The sequence below is a fragment of the Sarcophilus harrisii genome, chromosome 2 (genome assembly GCF_902635505.1).
Source record: "Sarcophilus harrisii chromosome 2, mSarHar1.11, whole genome shotgun sequence".
Lineage (NCBI taxonomy): Eukaryota > Metazoa > Chordata > Mammalia > Dasyuromorphia > Dasyuridae > Sarcophilus > Sarcophilus harrisii.
Genome location: NC_045427.1, coordinates 517,687,644 through 517,703,431, shown reverse-complemented (window position 1 = coordinate 517,703,431; position 15,788 = coordinate 517,687,644). Strand labels below are relative to the sequence as shown.

At 34.4% G+C, this 15,788-nt stretch overlaps 1 protein-coding gene across 7 annotated transcripts in view; it reads left to right on the top strand.

Annotated features, from left to right (window-relative positions):
• The window catches only part of MAP2K5 (mitogen-activated protein kinase kinase 5), a 301,668-nt gene that overhangs the window by 112,324 nt on the left and 173,556 nt on the right, over window positions 1-15,788 (top strand). For all 7 annotated transcript variants that reach the window (XR_004232393.1, XM_012543497.3, XM_023498214.2 and 4 more), the window contains one exon: window positions 14,874-14,913. Coding sequence is in view for 6 of the 7 variants with exons in the window: in XM_012543497.3 (XP_012398951.1) it covers window positions 14,874-14,913 (40 nt within the window). In the remaining variant the exon portion in view is untranslated. The remainder of the gene's footprint in view (window positions 1-14,873; window positions 14,914-15,788) is intronic.

Below are 15,788 nucleotides of genomic sequence, written 5' to 3'. Positions count from 1 at the left end.
CTCAGAATTGATCCTCATATAGTATTGTTGTTGAAGTATATAATGATTTCCTGGTCCTGCTCATTTCACTCAGCATCAGTTCTTATAAGTTTCTCCAGGTCTTTCTGAAATCATCCTGTTGGTCATTTCTTACTGAGCAATAATATTCCATAATATTCATATACCACAATTTATTCAGCCATTCTCCAATTGATGGGCATCCACTCAGTTTCCAGTTTCTGGCCACTTTAAAGAGGGCTGCCAAATTGTGTATACAATTAAAAGGGCTTGGGTTCCTCCAGGCTTCACCTCAGTTTCAATTTGAATTGGTGCAGCCTGAATTGTCAGGCATTTAACCATTAAGCTTTCCAAGCCACTGTTTTTGATAGACACTCTTATTAAATATTTCCAAATCAATTTCACTTGCATACCTAAAGCTGGTCATTATCAAATTTGCCTTGTTATTGCAGATCAACCTATTCACTGGGTAGAGATGTTTCCTGGCTTCAAAGCCACAATTGCCTTTGCTGCCAAAATGTTTCTTAAAGAAATAGTACCTTGGTGTAGTTCACTTGCTCATATAAATTCAAATAGAGACATTCATTTCACTGATTCTGTGATCTCTCAAGTTTATTCTAACCTAACACCTAAATTCCATGTTCCTTACAACTGCCTAAGTCCAGGAGAGGTAGAATATATGAATAAGAAATTAAAATTCTTATTGGTAAAATGTGTTCTGAAACCCACCTGAACTGGCCAGATGTTCTGTCCCTTGCTCTTTTCCTATCTGTGGAGGAAGGAATTTTATATATATATATATATATATATATATATATATATATATATATATATATATATATATATATATATATCTATGAAATGCTTTTTGGCCATCACACCATAAAAGCAAAACTTTTCTTCCATATATCACTACTGAGAAGGAGACGCTTCTGTTGTATCTTATATATGGAAATTCCAAAATAGACTGAGAGCTTCACAGCAAAAGAGCTGCAATACAAACTGGGCCTTTCAAGTTTTCTGTATGTAAATCCCACTCTGGAGATGAAATTTACATCAAATATTTCCATCAGACTAGTGGAATTCCACCCATTTGATAAGGCCTAATCCAAGTGCAGTTGACTACTCCAACCCCAATCAAGATTGGCAAAAAAGACTCCTGGATCTACTGCTCATACATGAAAACTAAGCCTTCTTCCAAAACATAACGTATCTTTTACTTTATCTAATTTTACTAATACCACTTGTTGTTTTTCTCATATTGTAGTAAGTCAGTCCCTCAAAAAATAGAAAACCAAAAGAGCATATTGACATATGGATTGTCTCTATTTTGTTACATGTAGTGGGCCTTATCATCCATGGCTCTATGATATGTAAAATGCATAGAGCAGTACCAAACCCAGGATCCCCTTTCCTCATTTCCTCTTAATTCTGAGGATAGTACCCTTTGCTTGTTCTGGTCTGTCCCTCCAATGCTGACTGAGATGACTGAAAAGGGTACTTTGATCTATAATCCCAGAAAAAGGTAATACTGGCCAGATCTGGACCAGAAAATGGCCTTGTCCCTATACTTGGCCATAGATCTCTCTCCCTCAAGTATATATATTGGCCTTCTATTCTTACCACCAGATTTCGAGATGCTTCTAGTACTGACTATCATTTTCATGGGAAAAATTATGCAAACCAGTCCTCCTAAAAGAATATGAGAATACTAATTCCTCTAACCCCAACTTTTATCACATTAGGGAGAGAGAGCCTCTGTTTCCTACTTTGTCTTTCACAGGGGAAATAGATGAATCCTATTTTTCCTTCATGTATTCCAGCACTATTATTGGTCTAATACTCTTAAAGGTCTATAATTGCTGCAAGATGGGAACTAAACAGCTGAAAAACTAGAACATTAGAATTCCTTATGATTCGTAAGAATCATCTGTTCCAAAATTGAACTCCTACTTCTCTCTACTCACTATGAAAAGGATTCCTTTGAGAAGGAAGCAAATGAGCTCTTCTCTAAAGTAGAGATCAGTTTTGAGGAGGAGATAAATGACTCTTCTAAAATAGATGAATTTGAGTGCATTTAGATGGAGCATTGAATAGAACACCAGCACTGTTGTCAGGAGGACCAGAGTTTAAATCTGGACTCAGACATTTAATACTTATTAGTTATCTGATTGAGCAAATCACTTAACCCTAATTACCTTGACCAAAAATAAAATAAAATAAAATATATGAGTTAAAGGATTCCAGACTATCTTCTAACTCTAATTATCCAACAATAATTACAACTGGTGAGAATTCAGAGGAACTGCAAAGTACCTGTTTGATAAGCATAGGCTATCTCGATGTTTACCTGAACAATCACTTTGCATTTTATTCCTTGTTATAGTTCTTTCATTTTCCTTCAGGCATGAGAATGATCAGGTGAAACTAGTCTCTACTACTCCAGTAGTTATGATTTTGAGAATCCTTCTCCACTTCGCAGAATAATCCCAGAGTTGACATCCCATAACTCAGAGCTGTTACAGCTGTTATTCCTGCTTCCAGATCCACCACAGCCAGAAATACATGATGGCTAAATTTATGCTTTTATTGACTCAACCACTTTAGTTAAGTTTCCTATGTTTGTACCTTCAGAGGGTGTACTAACACACCCTTATTTTCTCTATTTTTGCATCTCCGGTAATTTTTGAAGGAAATAGCCTCCCCTGTGGAGGAATAGTCTTATTTGGATGAAAACAAAAAAAAAATGATTGTCTTCTGTGTTAGTATTTATCTCAGTGATCTTGTTTAGTGCTCTGCTTGTATGCATACATCCTAGCTGTCTGATGATGATTCTAGTTTTTACTCATTGCCCTCTCTGATCACACTATGATTTAATAAATAAGAACTCTATTATCCACTTACCTAGCCAATTAAAACTCATATCACTCTAAATTTGTTGGATTTTACAGGTATTTGGTTTCTCATCATCTCCACCAGAACAGTCCTATCTAGGTCTCCAAATCAGTGTCTCAGCACCTGAAGAAAGCAATCTCTTTTTTCTGGAACTTTTTGCACTTTTAAATTTCACTGGTTGTAATATTAACTAGATTGAGCGAGAGCAGTCAAAAAGAAATGAATATTATAATGCTCATGACCCTCAGACCCCTTAAAAAGTCTCAGATTTCCGTTAAATTCAAAGCAACATTAAAAATCAGTTTTGGAATGTATAAAAATAGGATTCCTTCACTCAATTTTATATAGCAATTTGCTAGTGTTTCCTCTTTGAATTGGAAGAAATGAGAACGAGAATATCCCTTTTGATTGAGGAAACCAGATAAATTTATCTTCCTTTTCCTGACATTAATAAGGCAAATTAATTTATGCTAAAACTTGTTCTTTTTAATTGCTCTAATGATTCACCCTCAAAATTTATTTTTACAATTCTTATTTAAAATGGGCAAGATCTCTCTGGCCTATCAAAAATTATACTGTAGTTAGCATGGGACCAGTGACCTCAAGTCAATTTTTCATTTGTTCTAGAATAGTTTTTGCCTTTTTCCCCTCTTCCTTTGGACATTTAGAATTACGTATATAGCATCTAATATAGTTTCTAATCATTCATAGGCTTGATAGAAAGGAAAATTACTAGAGACTTAGGAGCCTGGTGGGATAAGGTGAGAAAAGGTCAGAAGAATACAAATCCCAAGCTGTGGCTATTTCTAGTAATATCCAGAGGAGGTTTTTTAAAAAAAATTTTATTTGTTTTGTTTTCGTCTTTATTTTCTCCCATTGGAATGGGATATTTAATGAAATCTCTTGGAAACAGTTCTTCTGAAATTGAAAACTTGTCTGCGATACAACCCAAGCCATCTTTAAGATATCTAAAGATATCTCTGCTCTTCAAGCAGAAGTTAATTTAGTGACACAGATAGCTTTCCAAAAACACTTGGTATTAAACCTCTTGCCTACTGCCTAGAGAGGCCTGTGCTATTATTAACCAATCCTGTTGTTCTTATATTAGTAAATCAGAAGATATTGTTACAAATATTCAAGAACTCCAACATATTATGGTTACACAGTACATTGCAAAAGAGACTCATGTGGTCATTTTCCTTGATCTTTTCTTGATTCCAGGCATGACATATTCTCCACCTAAATCAAATGGGGCCTTCTCATCTTTTGCCTCATGATTTCAACTTCCTGTTTTATTAGTTGCTGAACTGCCTTAAGTTCCAACCTATGCTTGAATTTAATTCCAAAGAAACTTATGGCGGTTCATCAAATGAATCTATAAAAATTGCATGTTGGTCACTGTATTTTTATTCTGCTTTGTGGTATTTCTCCATAAGAAATTGTAACTCAATTACTTCATAACATGGATTTTCCAATTTTCAAAGCAATACCTCTGTCTGAAAATTCATGCCAGCCTAATGACATCTCAGCTGAAGGATGAAAGAGATATTAAAAAAATATTTGTTTGCTCACTCCATTCCATCTGCTACAGGAGAGCATCAGCTGCCCCACTGTGAGCACCCACATCCAGAAACACCCCCGTTGCTGTTCCTGCAATCACTTCTTGCCAACCGATAGTTGGTCTAGTTTGTAGAAATAAAACGATAGGTCATCTTTATGGCATCTTGACTTGTGATAGCTATAAAGTCTTTAGAAGGCCTGCAAGAAAAGAACTTGTTTCATGCCCTGGAGACAATGACTACACCATCAACACTAGGATGTGTTGCTCAATGTTTCTTGTGGAAATGCTATGATGAGGCTTAGCTCTCAGAGATTGTAAATGCCAAAGGGGAAAGAGACCTACCCTCCTTTTACCAACGAGCCTTTAACTGACCTGCAGCTCCCTGACCATGAGGCACAACCAGCTGGGTCCTCTGCCACAAGCAGTTGGAAATTGGGAAACTGACTTTGGGATAACCAATTCTTTAGCACACCTAGATTTGACTTTGGAAAGAGTTTGACAAATTGATGAATGACCCATGAAATTACCATTCTCCAATCTGACTTTCTGTTTATAATCCATTTTAGTGATGCTTTTCTCCTCAAGGACTATTTCTATGTGTCTTCCTGATGATTTGCTTCAGCTATCTGAGTGTATGAATGAAGATAAGAACACCTTCAACACCCCAGGATTCAGGTCTTCAGTTTCAAACAGTGCCTTCTGCTTCACTTCATTTGATCTAAGAGAACCCCTGCCCCTCATAACTGTGCTGACAAAGCCCCTACATCTGAATATTGAGCTGCTATCTCAAAGAGTCTGTGGACTCTTTGGACATTGGAATGAAGTTTCTTGCTGTTATTGTAGTGTTCTCACTTCTGCAGATTGTAGGACTTTCTTCTCTTAAGCAGTGGAGAAATGGTATTCTTTTTCATGTGCTACAAATAATGACTGTATAATGCACCCAAATGCCCAACTTGTCACTTGAAGAAATAACTAATCCTTGTGATATCCAGCAAAAATAAAAAGATTAATGATCTCAATAGATTTCAGACTTGGAAAGAACTTGAATCTATTCGCTTCTCACACTTAAAGAATCTTTATAAAGAAATAGTAGCACTAACACTATCCAACTAATTTAAGATCTCTTTCCTACTACGCAGAAATGGATGTGTTGATTCTAGCCATATCTCACTACTACAAAGTGAGTTCAGTTCTTTCACATATCATTCAACATATTACTGAATGCCTTTTCACTATTATTTAGTTATTATTAATCTTCCTCAGTTTTAATAAGATATTGTTATAAATGTACTCGAAATAAAACCATCTATGTTATAAGTTAGTATTCCGTTCTTTCCTTACTTCCTTATGTGCCATTTCCTCTGTGAGATCTCTTTATCAAGGGGACCTCCCCCACCAGTTTTTGTCAACCTTCAGTCATAGGAGAGCTCAAAGATAATAATCCATGAAAGAGACAGGTCTTTCAAGAATCAAAGGAGGAAACTATGAAATTGAAATGTTTTTGATTGGGAATTATATCTAATCATTGTTATCTAATCACAGTCAGTATTTGTAAATTAAATTCAGATTTGATTGTATAGGCTATATTAGTTAAATTTGTGAGGAGTTTAATTCCCTTGTTCTTAAGGACTGGAATTCAATAACAGAAATTCTAAACTGAGAACTTTACTGACCCTGAAGTTTTCTAGATTGTGGAAGTCAACTCTAATACTTTGTTTATCCTATTATCTTGGGTTTTAATCCCTTCTCTGAGTCAGTCTGATCATAGCCCAATCTCCATCTCTGGATCAAATCAATCACAGATTAAGATGTAATTTGAATCATTGGGCTATTTTTGCACCCTATATTTTTAACTGCCTAAAAGAGCTGTTCTAATTGCCAAAAGTACCCTTGCCTACTGAGCAGTCTTGGACCCTTTTTATTGACTTTTGCTAGCCTACTTAATAAATTGGTCATACTTAGACAACTCTGTGCCTCAGTTTTTCTTTATCAGTGATTTATTGACACTATTTTTCATTATTATAACTAACTGCCCTTCTCCCAGTACACCTTCCAGACACTTTTTTTTTTAAGCCTTTCATGTAACAAATAAGTATAGTCAAGCAAAATACATCTGCACATTGACCCTGTCCAGAAATATCTCATTCTGTACACCTAGTCTATCATTTCTCTATCATGGTAGTCATTATGCTTAATCATAGAGCATAGTTGATCACTTCATTTATCCCATCAGTTTCATATGAGAGTAGTTGCCTTCATGTCTTATTAATGGGACTGCATGCTCTAAACAAAGGGTTCTTAACTTTTTTTGTGTGTCATATATTTTTGACAATCTGGTAAAATCTTTGGCTCCCTTTTCAGAATTGTGTCCTTAAATAATTGAAGGAAATGCAAATTCTAATTATAAGTTAATGAAAAATGAAGATGTAATTTTTTCCCCCATCCAATTTCACGGGCCTAGTAGCCAGCTACCTAGGAATGAGCCATGCTTAGATAGGCTGGGTTTCAAATGAAAGACATATAGTCTGTCTTGGTCACATGTATCTTCAAGAACCTACGGCTCTTCTACATCCTGATCAGACATTAGGGAAAGACATAAATTAAGGGATGTTATATACATTTCTTTCAAATGTTTGGCATACCATGATTTCCCTCAAAATAGTCAAATTTATTGATTACACCCAATATTCCAGAAGGTCCCCTGTGTTTTCTAAATACCTGCTACAAAACTTTTTTGATTCTGTGTTTTTACTTCAATAGGACTCTTTTAGTCTCATATCTCTCTATATAGGTTGAATCTTGCATTAATAGAATGTTTTCAAAGGAATGAATCTTTTTACAAAAAAAGTAAAATTAAAGTCATATTTTCTAGGTGATTAATCAGTGATGTTCTTAAAGCCCAGATAAGTTTCTATTGGTATTCTTGGTTTTAAGTTCTGATTTTAGTTGAAAATGAAGAAAATGGAAGGTCTGATTTTAGAGTATTGGATATTAGCAATTTATCAGTTTAGTCTAGAAACTAATGGGAACTTTAGGAGTTGACTCAATAATCATTTCTTTCAGTGAGTACATCCGTTGTTGCACATAGTAAGGGAAAATCTATATATACCTTTAAGATAGCATGTTTTTCTGGCCATCCTCATCAAAACATTAAATTCCATTTTAAACTCTTTGTCTCTTAGATTGATTCATCACAATATAATACTACCTGTTATCATTTTTATTTTTTGTCATTTTAAAAAACCTTATTTATTTTGATTTTCAATTTAACAAGAGCATCTGGTATAAAAAAAGTACCAATCTGCTTTGGTAGAGGAAATTTTTTCAATTGAGAGTTGTACAACTAGGCAGCTGGAATCAGGAAAACCTGATTCCAAATTCAGTCTCTGATCCTTATTAGCTTTGTGACTGTGGACAAGTCTACTTGACCTCTGACTGCTTCAATTTTCTCAGTTGTAAAATGAGGGTGATAATAATAGCGCCTGTCTGCCGGGTTTGTTGTGAGGATTTCTAAAGTGCTTGGCACAAAACCTGGCACATAATAAATGCTTGTTTCCTTCCTTCTAATGAAATTACAGGTCCAGTTACTCACCTAATATGCCATATATAAATTTAAGAACTGGGAATGTTTTTCATAAATTCTATGATATTCCTATCTAATCAGATCGTCAGCAATTCTGCTTCCATGACATCTACCATTTGTCTCCTTACTCATGCTACCACTACCTTCACATCCTCAACTCTTTCATCTGGATTACAGTCTTTAGATAGTATTCTAATGCTTCCAGTGTTTCCTTTCTCCAGTCTAACCTCCACACAGGTATTTAAGTGATACTCCTAAAACACCTCTCAATTTGTCATTCCCCTGCCCAAGACACCTCAGTAACTTACAAACTGACTTTAACCTATCTTTCTAGACTAATTTTACATTATTTTCCCTCACAAACTCTTGATTCTAGAGCCAAGCTGTATCACTTCCCAGTTCTCTATGGCATTACATTAGGCATTCTTAGCAGGTTTTTTCCCCCCCTGAATCCTTTTGGTAATCTTATGGAGCCTGTGAGCCCCTTCTCAGAATCACATTTTTTAATGCACAAAATAAAATTCAGATGATTACAAAGAAAACCAAAAATTACTGAAAATCAAGATGTTGTTATTACCCTCCTCCCCATTCAGGTTCAAGTGCTTTGTTAAATTAATACATAGGCTGTACATCCCTGGGTAAGAATCTCTACTTTACATAGTTTGTCCCCTATTCCTGGAATGTCCTTCCTCCTCATTTCTACCTCTTGGAATCCCTGTCTTTCCCAAGCTTAGCTCAAGAGCCATTTCCTTCTCTGATTTTACTGACTGTTAGTGTTCTCTTTCCCATCATTAAAATTACTTAATAGTTAGTGTGTGTATATGTTGATTTGCATATATGCATATATACATATATATATTTACACTCATCTACACTTTAAAATGAATTCTCTTTGTACATATTAAGCTTCTTGTTGGTAGGGAATGTTTTGTCCCTGTCTTTGAACTTTCTCAACCAAACACAATGACTGATATATGAAATAGATATTTGAATATTTGTTCAATTGAATTAATAAAAGAAAAGGACTAAGCACTAAAAATCTTATAAAAAAATGTTTCCCCCATACACTCATTGGAACAGGTAATTACTGTGGCAACTACAGACTAATTTGAAGTGTTAGCTGTTAATTAAAAGACTGAAGAGGTGTACAGTTGTCTTTTGGTGTAACCAAAGCTTCTATTCAAACTTCATTAATCACTTTACAGTTAATGTGTTGAGGAAGGTCAAGACAATTGAGATGCAGTATCAGTCTAAACTAAACAAGTTCCTTTTCTCCCAAATAATATGCCATTTGCAAAGCTGAGGGATATATTCTGCCCATCTGCCTTGCATCATCTTTGTGATCCAATTCTCCATTATAATTAAATGTTAAATTGGTTCTGTCAATGTACTGTAAACCAAACCACGGATCTCTTCATTGCTCGAAATCCAACCCAAACTTCCACGGATGAATTGGCGTGCATCATAATTAAATCATCAAGTCTTTCCTTTTAATTCATTTGGAAACATGAGATCTCTCTTTTGGAAAAGGGTTCAGCTTTCTTGACAAGCTAATTAAGTTGCCGAACTGTCCAGTGTAGTATATATTTGAGTATCTCCTCATCATATTCTTATCACTGCTGCTTATCGCAAAAGTCCAGATGTTTTGCACTCTTGTTACTTGGAGTAACAACACCATTTTTAAAAGTTTTACTCTTCAATCTTGGTCTATGCATTCACTTGTTTTACCTTCAAATAAGTTGGCATTAGTTAATAGAATACAGAAGAAATGATATAGTCTAACATGTTGTGTTAGCTGCATTTATATACAAGTACAATATTCTTTTGAATCCCATTTTAAATTAACTTTTCCACCGATAATGAGCTGCTGCTCACAGTAAAACCCTCTTAATTGTTTTGTTATTAAATGGAATTATATATACTTTGAGTTAAAAAAATAACAATATATAGCTACTATATATGCCAAAGAATATTCATAAAACATTTTTTTTGTAGTAGCCAAAAGTTGGAAGCATCATTTGAATTGAATGAATGAACACATTGTTATACATCAATATAACGGAATCGTTTTGTACTAGAAGGAATGTCAGTACAAAGAATTTTTTTTTAAATTAAGGATTCCACAGAGTAGAAAAATCAATATCAGAAGAAAATGCACAATGACTATAAATGGAAAAAAACAAAACACTAAAAGGCAGCAAAACTTATGTTTTGTATTGGAAGTAGAATTTATTGTCATTATTAATAATAATATACCAATATTAGAGGTAAGGGATATTTTGGAGGCAGCGTGAATAAGACCTGACAACTTATTGGATAGAAATGTAGATTTTATGAAAAAAGTTTCCAGTTCTGTCAAGTATGGTATTGTTGAGTAATTGGACCTATAATTTCATTGGAAGGAAGGAAACAATTAGTATTAATTGTTTCTTGAGGACAGACATGGAACACACTTCCTTTTGTTAAAAGGCACCATGCCAAGGATGCATAATGTTATTTACTCTGTGATTCTTAGTCATTATAGCTGGCAGTTTTTGTTTAGCTTTTCTGTTATTCAATTTGAAGAAAAGGTAACAGGTGGAATACAATAGAATAAAATTTGCAAAACACTTTACATACATTATCTGTGAAATAAATGTTGCAGGTGACAAATAGAAACTGATGTTAAATCTTTTGCCATGGCTCATATCATGAGTAAATATCAGAACCAGGATTTGAATCTATGTTTTATAACCTCCAAGTCCAGTGTTCTATCTACTGTGCTATATTATTTCTCATAAGGTACTATGGCAAAGATGATTAGGAAGTAAATGTGATTTTAAAATGCATTAACAAAGTAATTTTTTAAATTGTCCTGCTGAACATACTCTTAAGATCCTGCCTGTTTCCATTCTTTCCAGAGAGGTGACGTTGCAGAGTGGATATCATTGACTTGATGTCAGCAAATCCTAGGTTCAAATCTTTCCTTTGCTACTAACTTGTGGTGCAATGTCAATAAATCTTTCTGAGCTTCATCTTCCTCATCTATAAAATGAGGTGCTGGATTACTAAGAACTCTCTTGGCTTTAAATCTGTGGTCCTATGATCTATTGAAATATCTTCTTACCTTGAAGACTCAAAGTGCGGATTAGCTCCTTTAGCAAAAGTCTTTACTGAGCTATTCTTTCAGCTCTGTTCCATCTGGTGAAATGAATCTCTTCTTCCTTCACATTTACTGTATAAACTTTGCTTCCTTCACTCTATTATACTTTGTGCCATAGTTACTTGTCAATAAATAAGGGCCTGAAGAACAATTAATATGGTGTTTACTGACCAACAACTTGAGGAGATTTGTAGATCTGACCAAGGTCTTTGATACTGTCAGTCAGGAGGAATTTTAAATTATGTCAAAATTCGGTTGTTCAGAGAAGTTCATCAGTATGGAACATCAGTTTCATGACGGCATGCTTGCCCAACCTCTGGACAAGGCTCTTGAGCTTTCCTGGCCACCAGAGGTGGGATACAGGGCTGAATGCTTGCTCCCAAGCTTTTTAGCATGAGGTTTTCAGCCATGTTGTTAAACGCTTTCAATGAGAACAAACATGAAATCAAAGTCAGCTAGCACACTGATGGTAAATTCTTCAGTTTGAAAAGGCTACAAGCCAAACTAAGGTGGAGGGAGTGTTGGCACACGATTTTTTGTTTGCAGATGATTGTGTGCTCAGTGCAGCCTCTGCAGCTGAGATGCAACAATGTATCAGTTCTCTGCTGCTTGTGCTAATTTTGGCCTGACAATTAACCTTAAGAAAACATAGGTACCCCATCAGCCAGCACCACACTATCCATATGTTACATCCATATGTAACCATCAGTTAGAGCAAATGGTGAAGTTTTGATTGCTGTGGATAAGTCCATTTGGCAGCATACTATCCAGGGATGTCCACATTGATAATGAGATGGATGCATGCATTGCCAGAGCTATCTCAGTGTTTGGGAGACTCAGAAGGAAAGTGTAGGAGTGGAGGTATTAGACTGACCACCAAATTGAAGGTCATTATTGTATGCCTCTAAAACCTGGACAGTATACAAGTACCATGTCAGGAAATTGAATTACTTCTGTATGAATTGTCTCAGAAAGATTCTGAAAATCACCTGGCAGGATAAGATATCAGACCCTGAGGTCCTTTCTCAAACTAAACTGCCAAGCATTCCAACTCTACTGCAGAGGGCAAAATTCTGTTGGACTGGCCACATTGTTAGAATGCCAAATGTATACTTGCCAAAAAAAATTTATTTTACGGAGAATTCACACAGGGCAAGCCCTCACAAGGGAGTCAGAAAAAATAAATACAAGGACACTCTCAAGGTATCTCTTAAAAACTCAAGAATTGATTGTATGACATGGGAGACACTGATACAGGGTCACCCAGCACAGTGTGCTTCAAAGAGAAAGTGCTACGCTCTTATGAGAAAAACAGAATTGAATTAGATCAGAAGAAATGCAAGATATGCAGAGTTAGAGATGTCACCCCAAATGGTCATAGGGACTATTTGTGTCCAGCCTGTGTCAGAGCATTCCAATATCATATTGGTCTGATCAGATTAAATGATTGTCACTGCCTTGAGAATAGGGTCATTATCTTTGTTTAGAGTTTAGCACAGTTATTCTCACATGCTTGATATTTATTATTTGCCAGATTTGAATTTAATGCCTAAGCAACAAGGCATTCTATTCAAAAAGATATGTTCTATTCGCCCACACTGTTATTATAAAGTATAAGATGTAAGTTTCTAAAAACTTGTATATCATTGAATCTTTGTAAATTGAATCATATTTTATGTACTTTTGAGGAGTTCACTACTTGTCAAAGTGTTATATTAAATCCTTTTGTAACTCAAAAGAATACTTAAGAAATGTGAGTAATCTCCAAATTCATTTGTTTTGTAACTATACATTTTTTTAGTTTATATTATGTAGCTATACTGATCTCTATTCTTAGAATCTATGGAATAATTGAATTAGAGGATTAGTAGCTTATCTTAAGATTTTAGAATTACATCGATTACTTAAATAACCAAGACATTACAAGTAAGCACTAATGTTAGCTGAATTTCATTGATGTAGACATTTAGCTAATACAGAGCATAATACAATCATATCTGTCCATATGGTGTCAGTTTTATTCACTTCCTTTCCCAAATCCACAACTAAGATTTCATTGTATTTAGTAGAAGCCTCTTTCATGTTCTTGTTATGATGTGGATAATGCTTAGAGTTGATAGAGTTTTGATTGTCCCTTGCTTTGGCTACCTGACCATTCTGTTTGTTTTTTGCATTTTTTATTTAATTGCATATTTCTCTGTTTATGGCTTTTCTGATGCTTTTCCTTGAAAACTCCTCAGTAACTTCTGCAGCCAATTCATGCTCACTGTACTTCTTACCATTGCCCTTTAGTGGCATATGCTTTCAAAATATTTATCTCTTCCTGATGTTTAAAACATGGCAAGTTGTTTCCAGTTAAATTGCACCACTAAAAGTTAATGCACCTAACTTTTAAAAACATCTGACCACAGAGAAGTCTGACAAATCTTTCTATCTAAAGTGGAAATTGATATCAGTGATTTGATTTTGTAGGTTTTTAGAAGCAAACAGCAAATACTTTATAAATACTTATTGTGTGCCCTGGTCTATGCTAAGTATTGGGGATATAAAGAAAAAGGAAAAAGTCCTTTCCTTGAAAGAGCTTTAGTCCAATGGAGAAGATAACATATATACACATTAAAACATATTAGATATATACAGTGTATATGGTAGATCCAATTTGGCTAATGTGACAGTAATAATTAAAATGTTGGAAGCACAAGAAAATGATTTTGCAAATGTTTGTCAGTGGGTAGGGATTTTTAGTCAATGATAGAATTAGGAATAAATAAACTGTCTTCCCTGACCTTTGGCATGTTCATTTTATATCAATTCTGGAGTTTGGAAGAACAGCCAACTCTGGATAATGTATAAATTCTTATACGTTATGAAATCTTAGGTCTGAGCAAACAGATTTGCTTTTTTTCCTTTTAGTGGGATGGAATAAGAGGATAATTTGAGATTACTTGTTTGTATTAATATTTTTATATAAACCAAATTGCTTCTGGATTATGGTGCTTATAGAATTCCTCATATGAATTCCATTACTGTCTAGATGCAAAAGGCCACATTACATTAAACATAAAAGGTCTCAATCTGATTTTTTAACATTTATTTTCTGGAAGCTCTACTTCCTGGCATTTCTCTAAACAGTATTTTTCTCACTTGTTATTTTATCATTCTTCAGCTCATCACCCCATTATTTTGTTCATATATAGATAGTGTCTCACTCCTTTCCTTCTTATTATTTTTTTCCTAGCACTTTCCCCCCCTCAATCAACTGATGGCTTTTATCAGATTATATCTATTATCAGCTATGATTGGGGCAGGAATTCAACATTTCTGAGTATGTTACAGAATAAAACATTTAAAATTTTGTGTATGTATGTGCAATGTTTTACCATATCAACTCATGAAGATGTCTACTAAGGCATGTAATACTTGTGTTATACATCAGTAAAATCAGCCATACTGATGAAGTCACATTTTGAAATCACAGTATTGACATTAAGAACAAACAGGACAGATTTACTATTTATTACAAAATGTTGAGAGTTCAGTGCAGTTTCACACACAATGAATGCTCAGTAAATAGTGTTTACTATTGTTAGTGTTACTTGAAATCTGTCAATGCACATTGTTCTAAATATGATGGTTGAATTTATAGTATACCAATAAGCTATTTTTAAAAGTTATTCAATTTTTTTCTTTCCCAGAGCATATCATGTCCCAAGTGGAAAAATATTAGCTGTAAAGGTAAGTTTTAAATGAGGTTCTATTATTTTGTTCTCCATTAAAAAAAAAATTCTTAATGCTAACTTTTGTCTTATTCTGCCTGATGCTTGTTATACTTTTTAATTATATTGTAGATTTATTTATACCTTTTAAAATATAACTATATTCAAACCACATTCAAACTTGGTATGTAATAGGTATTTAATAAATGTTTTCTGACTTACTGACGTTCTCCAAAAGGCATAGCAAAAATCTGGGGTATTCTGTAGTTGCTGAAGAGAGGTTAAGATATCTATCAACTTCAAACAGTAATTAGAAATACCTGTGTCCTCTTTTGGAATTCCAAGCATCTACTCGGATTTGTCTTAAGACTTTAGCATGCTAAATTAGGAAATTAGGGGCACAGCAATTTGTTGTGGTTCCAATAATATAAGGTGTTTAAATATAACAGAATAGCAAAATTTACATTGCTAAAATTGTTCTTACATAAGAATCACCCTAAAATAAGTGAATGAAAAATTTAGCTATTTTAGTCACCATATCTTTTCCTTTGTTTAGACACTTGGCTCTAAAACTACATTCAGTGATGTTTTTAGTCTAGTAGTTTTATTTTTTAAGTTGGCCTAAAGTTCACTATTAGAGATATTTGCCAAAAGATAAACCCTGTGAATTTTAGGTTTTGAAGAAAAAGTAGAACTCATCTAGTCCCAACTCCATCATTTTAAAAATAAAGGAAACTGAGGTGTAGAGAGTCTAAATTTCGAATTAGTAATAGAACCAGTTCTCTATCTGAAATTATATTTTCAGCCTCTATGCAGTCTTGACATTTTAAAAATATTATTTACTCTTCTCTCTAAATCCAGTCTTTTCATTACTCTGCATATACTTTACACATA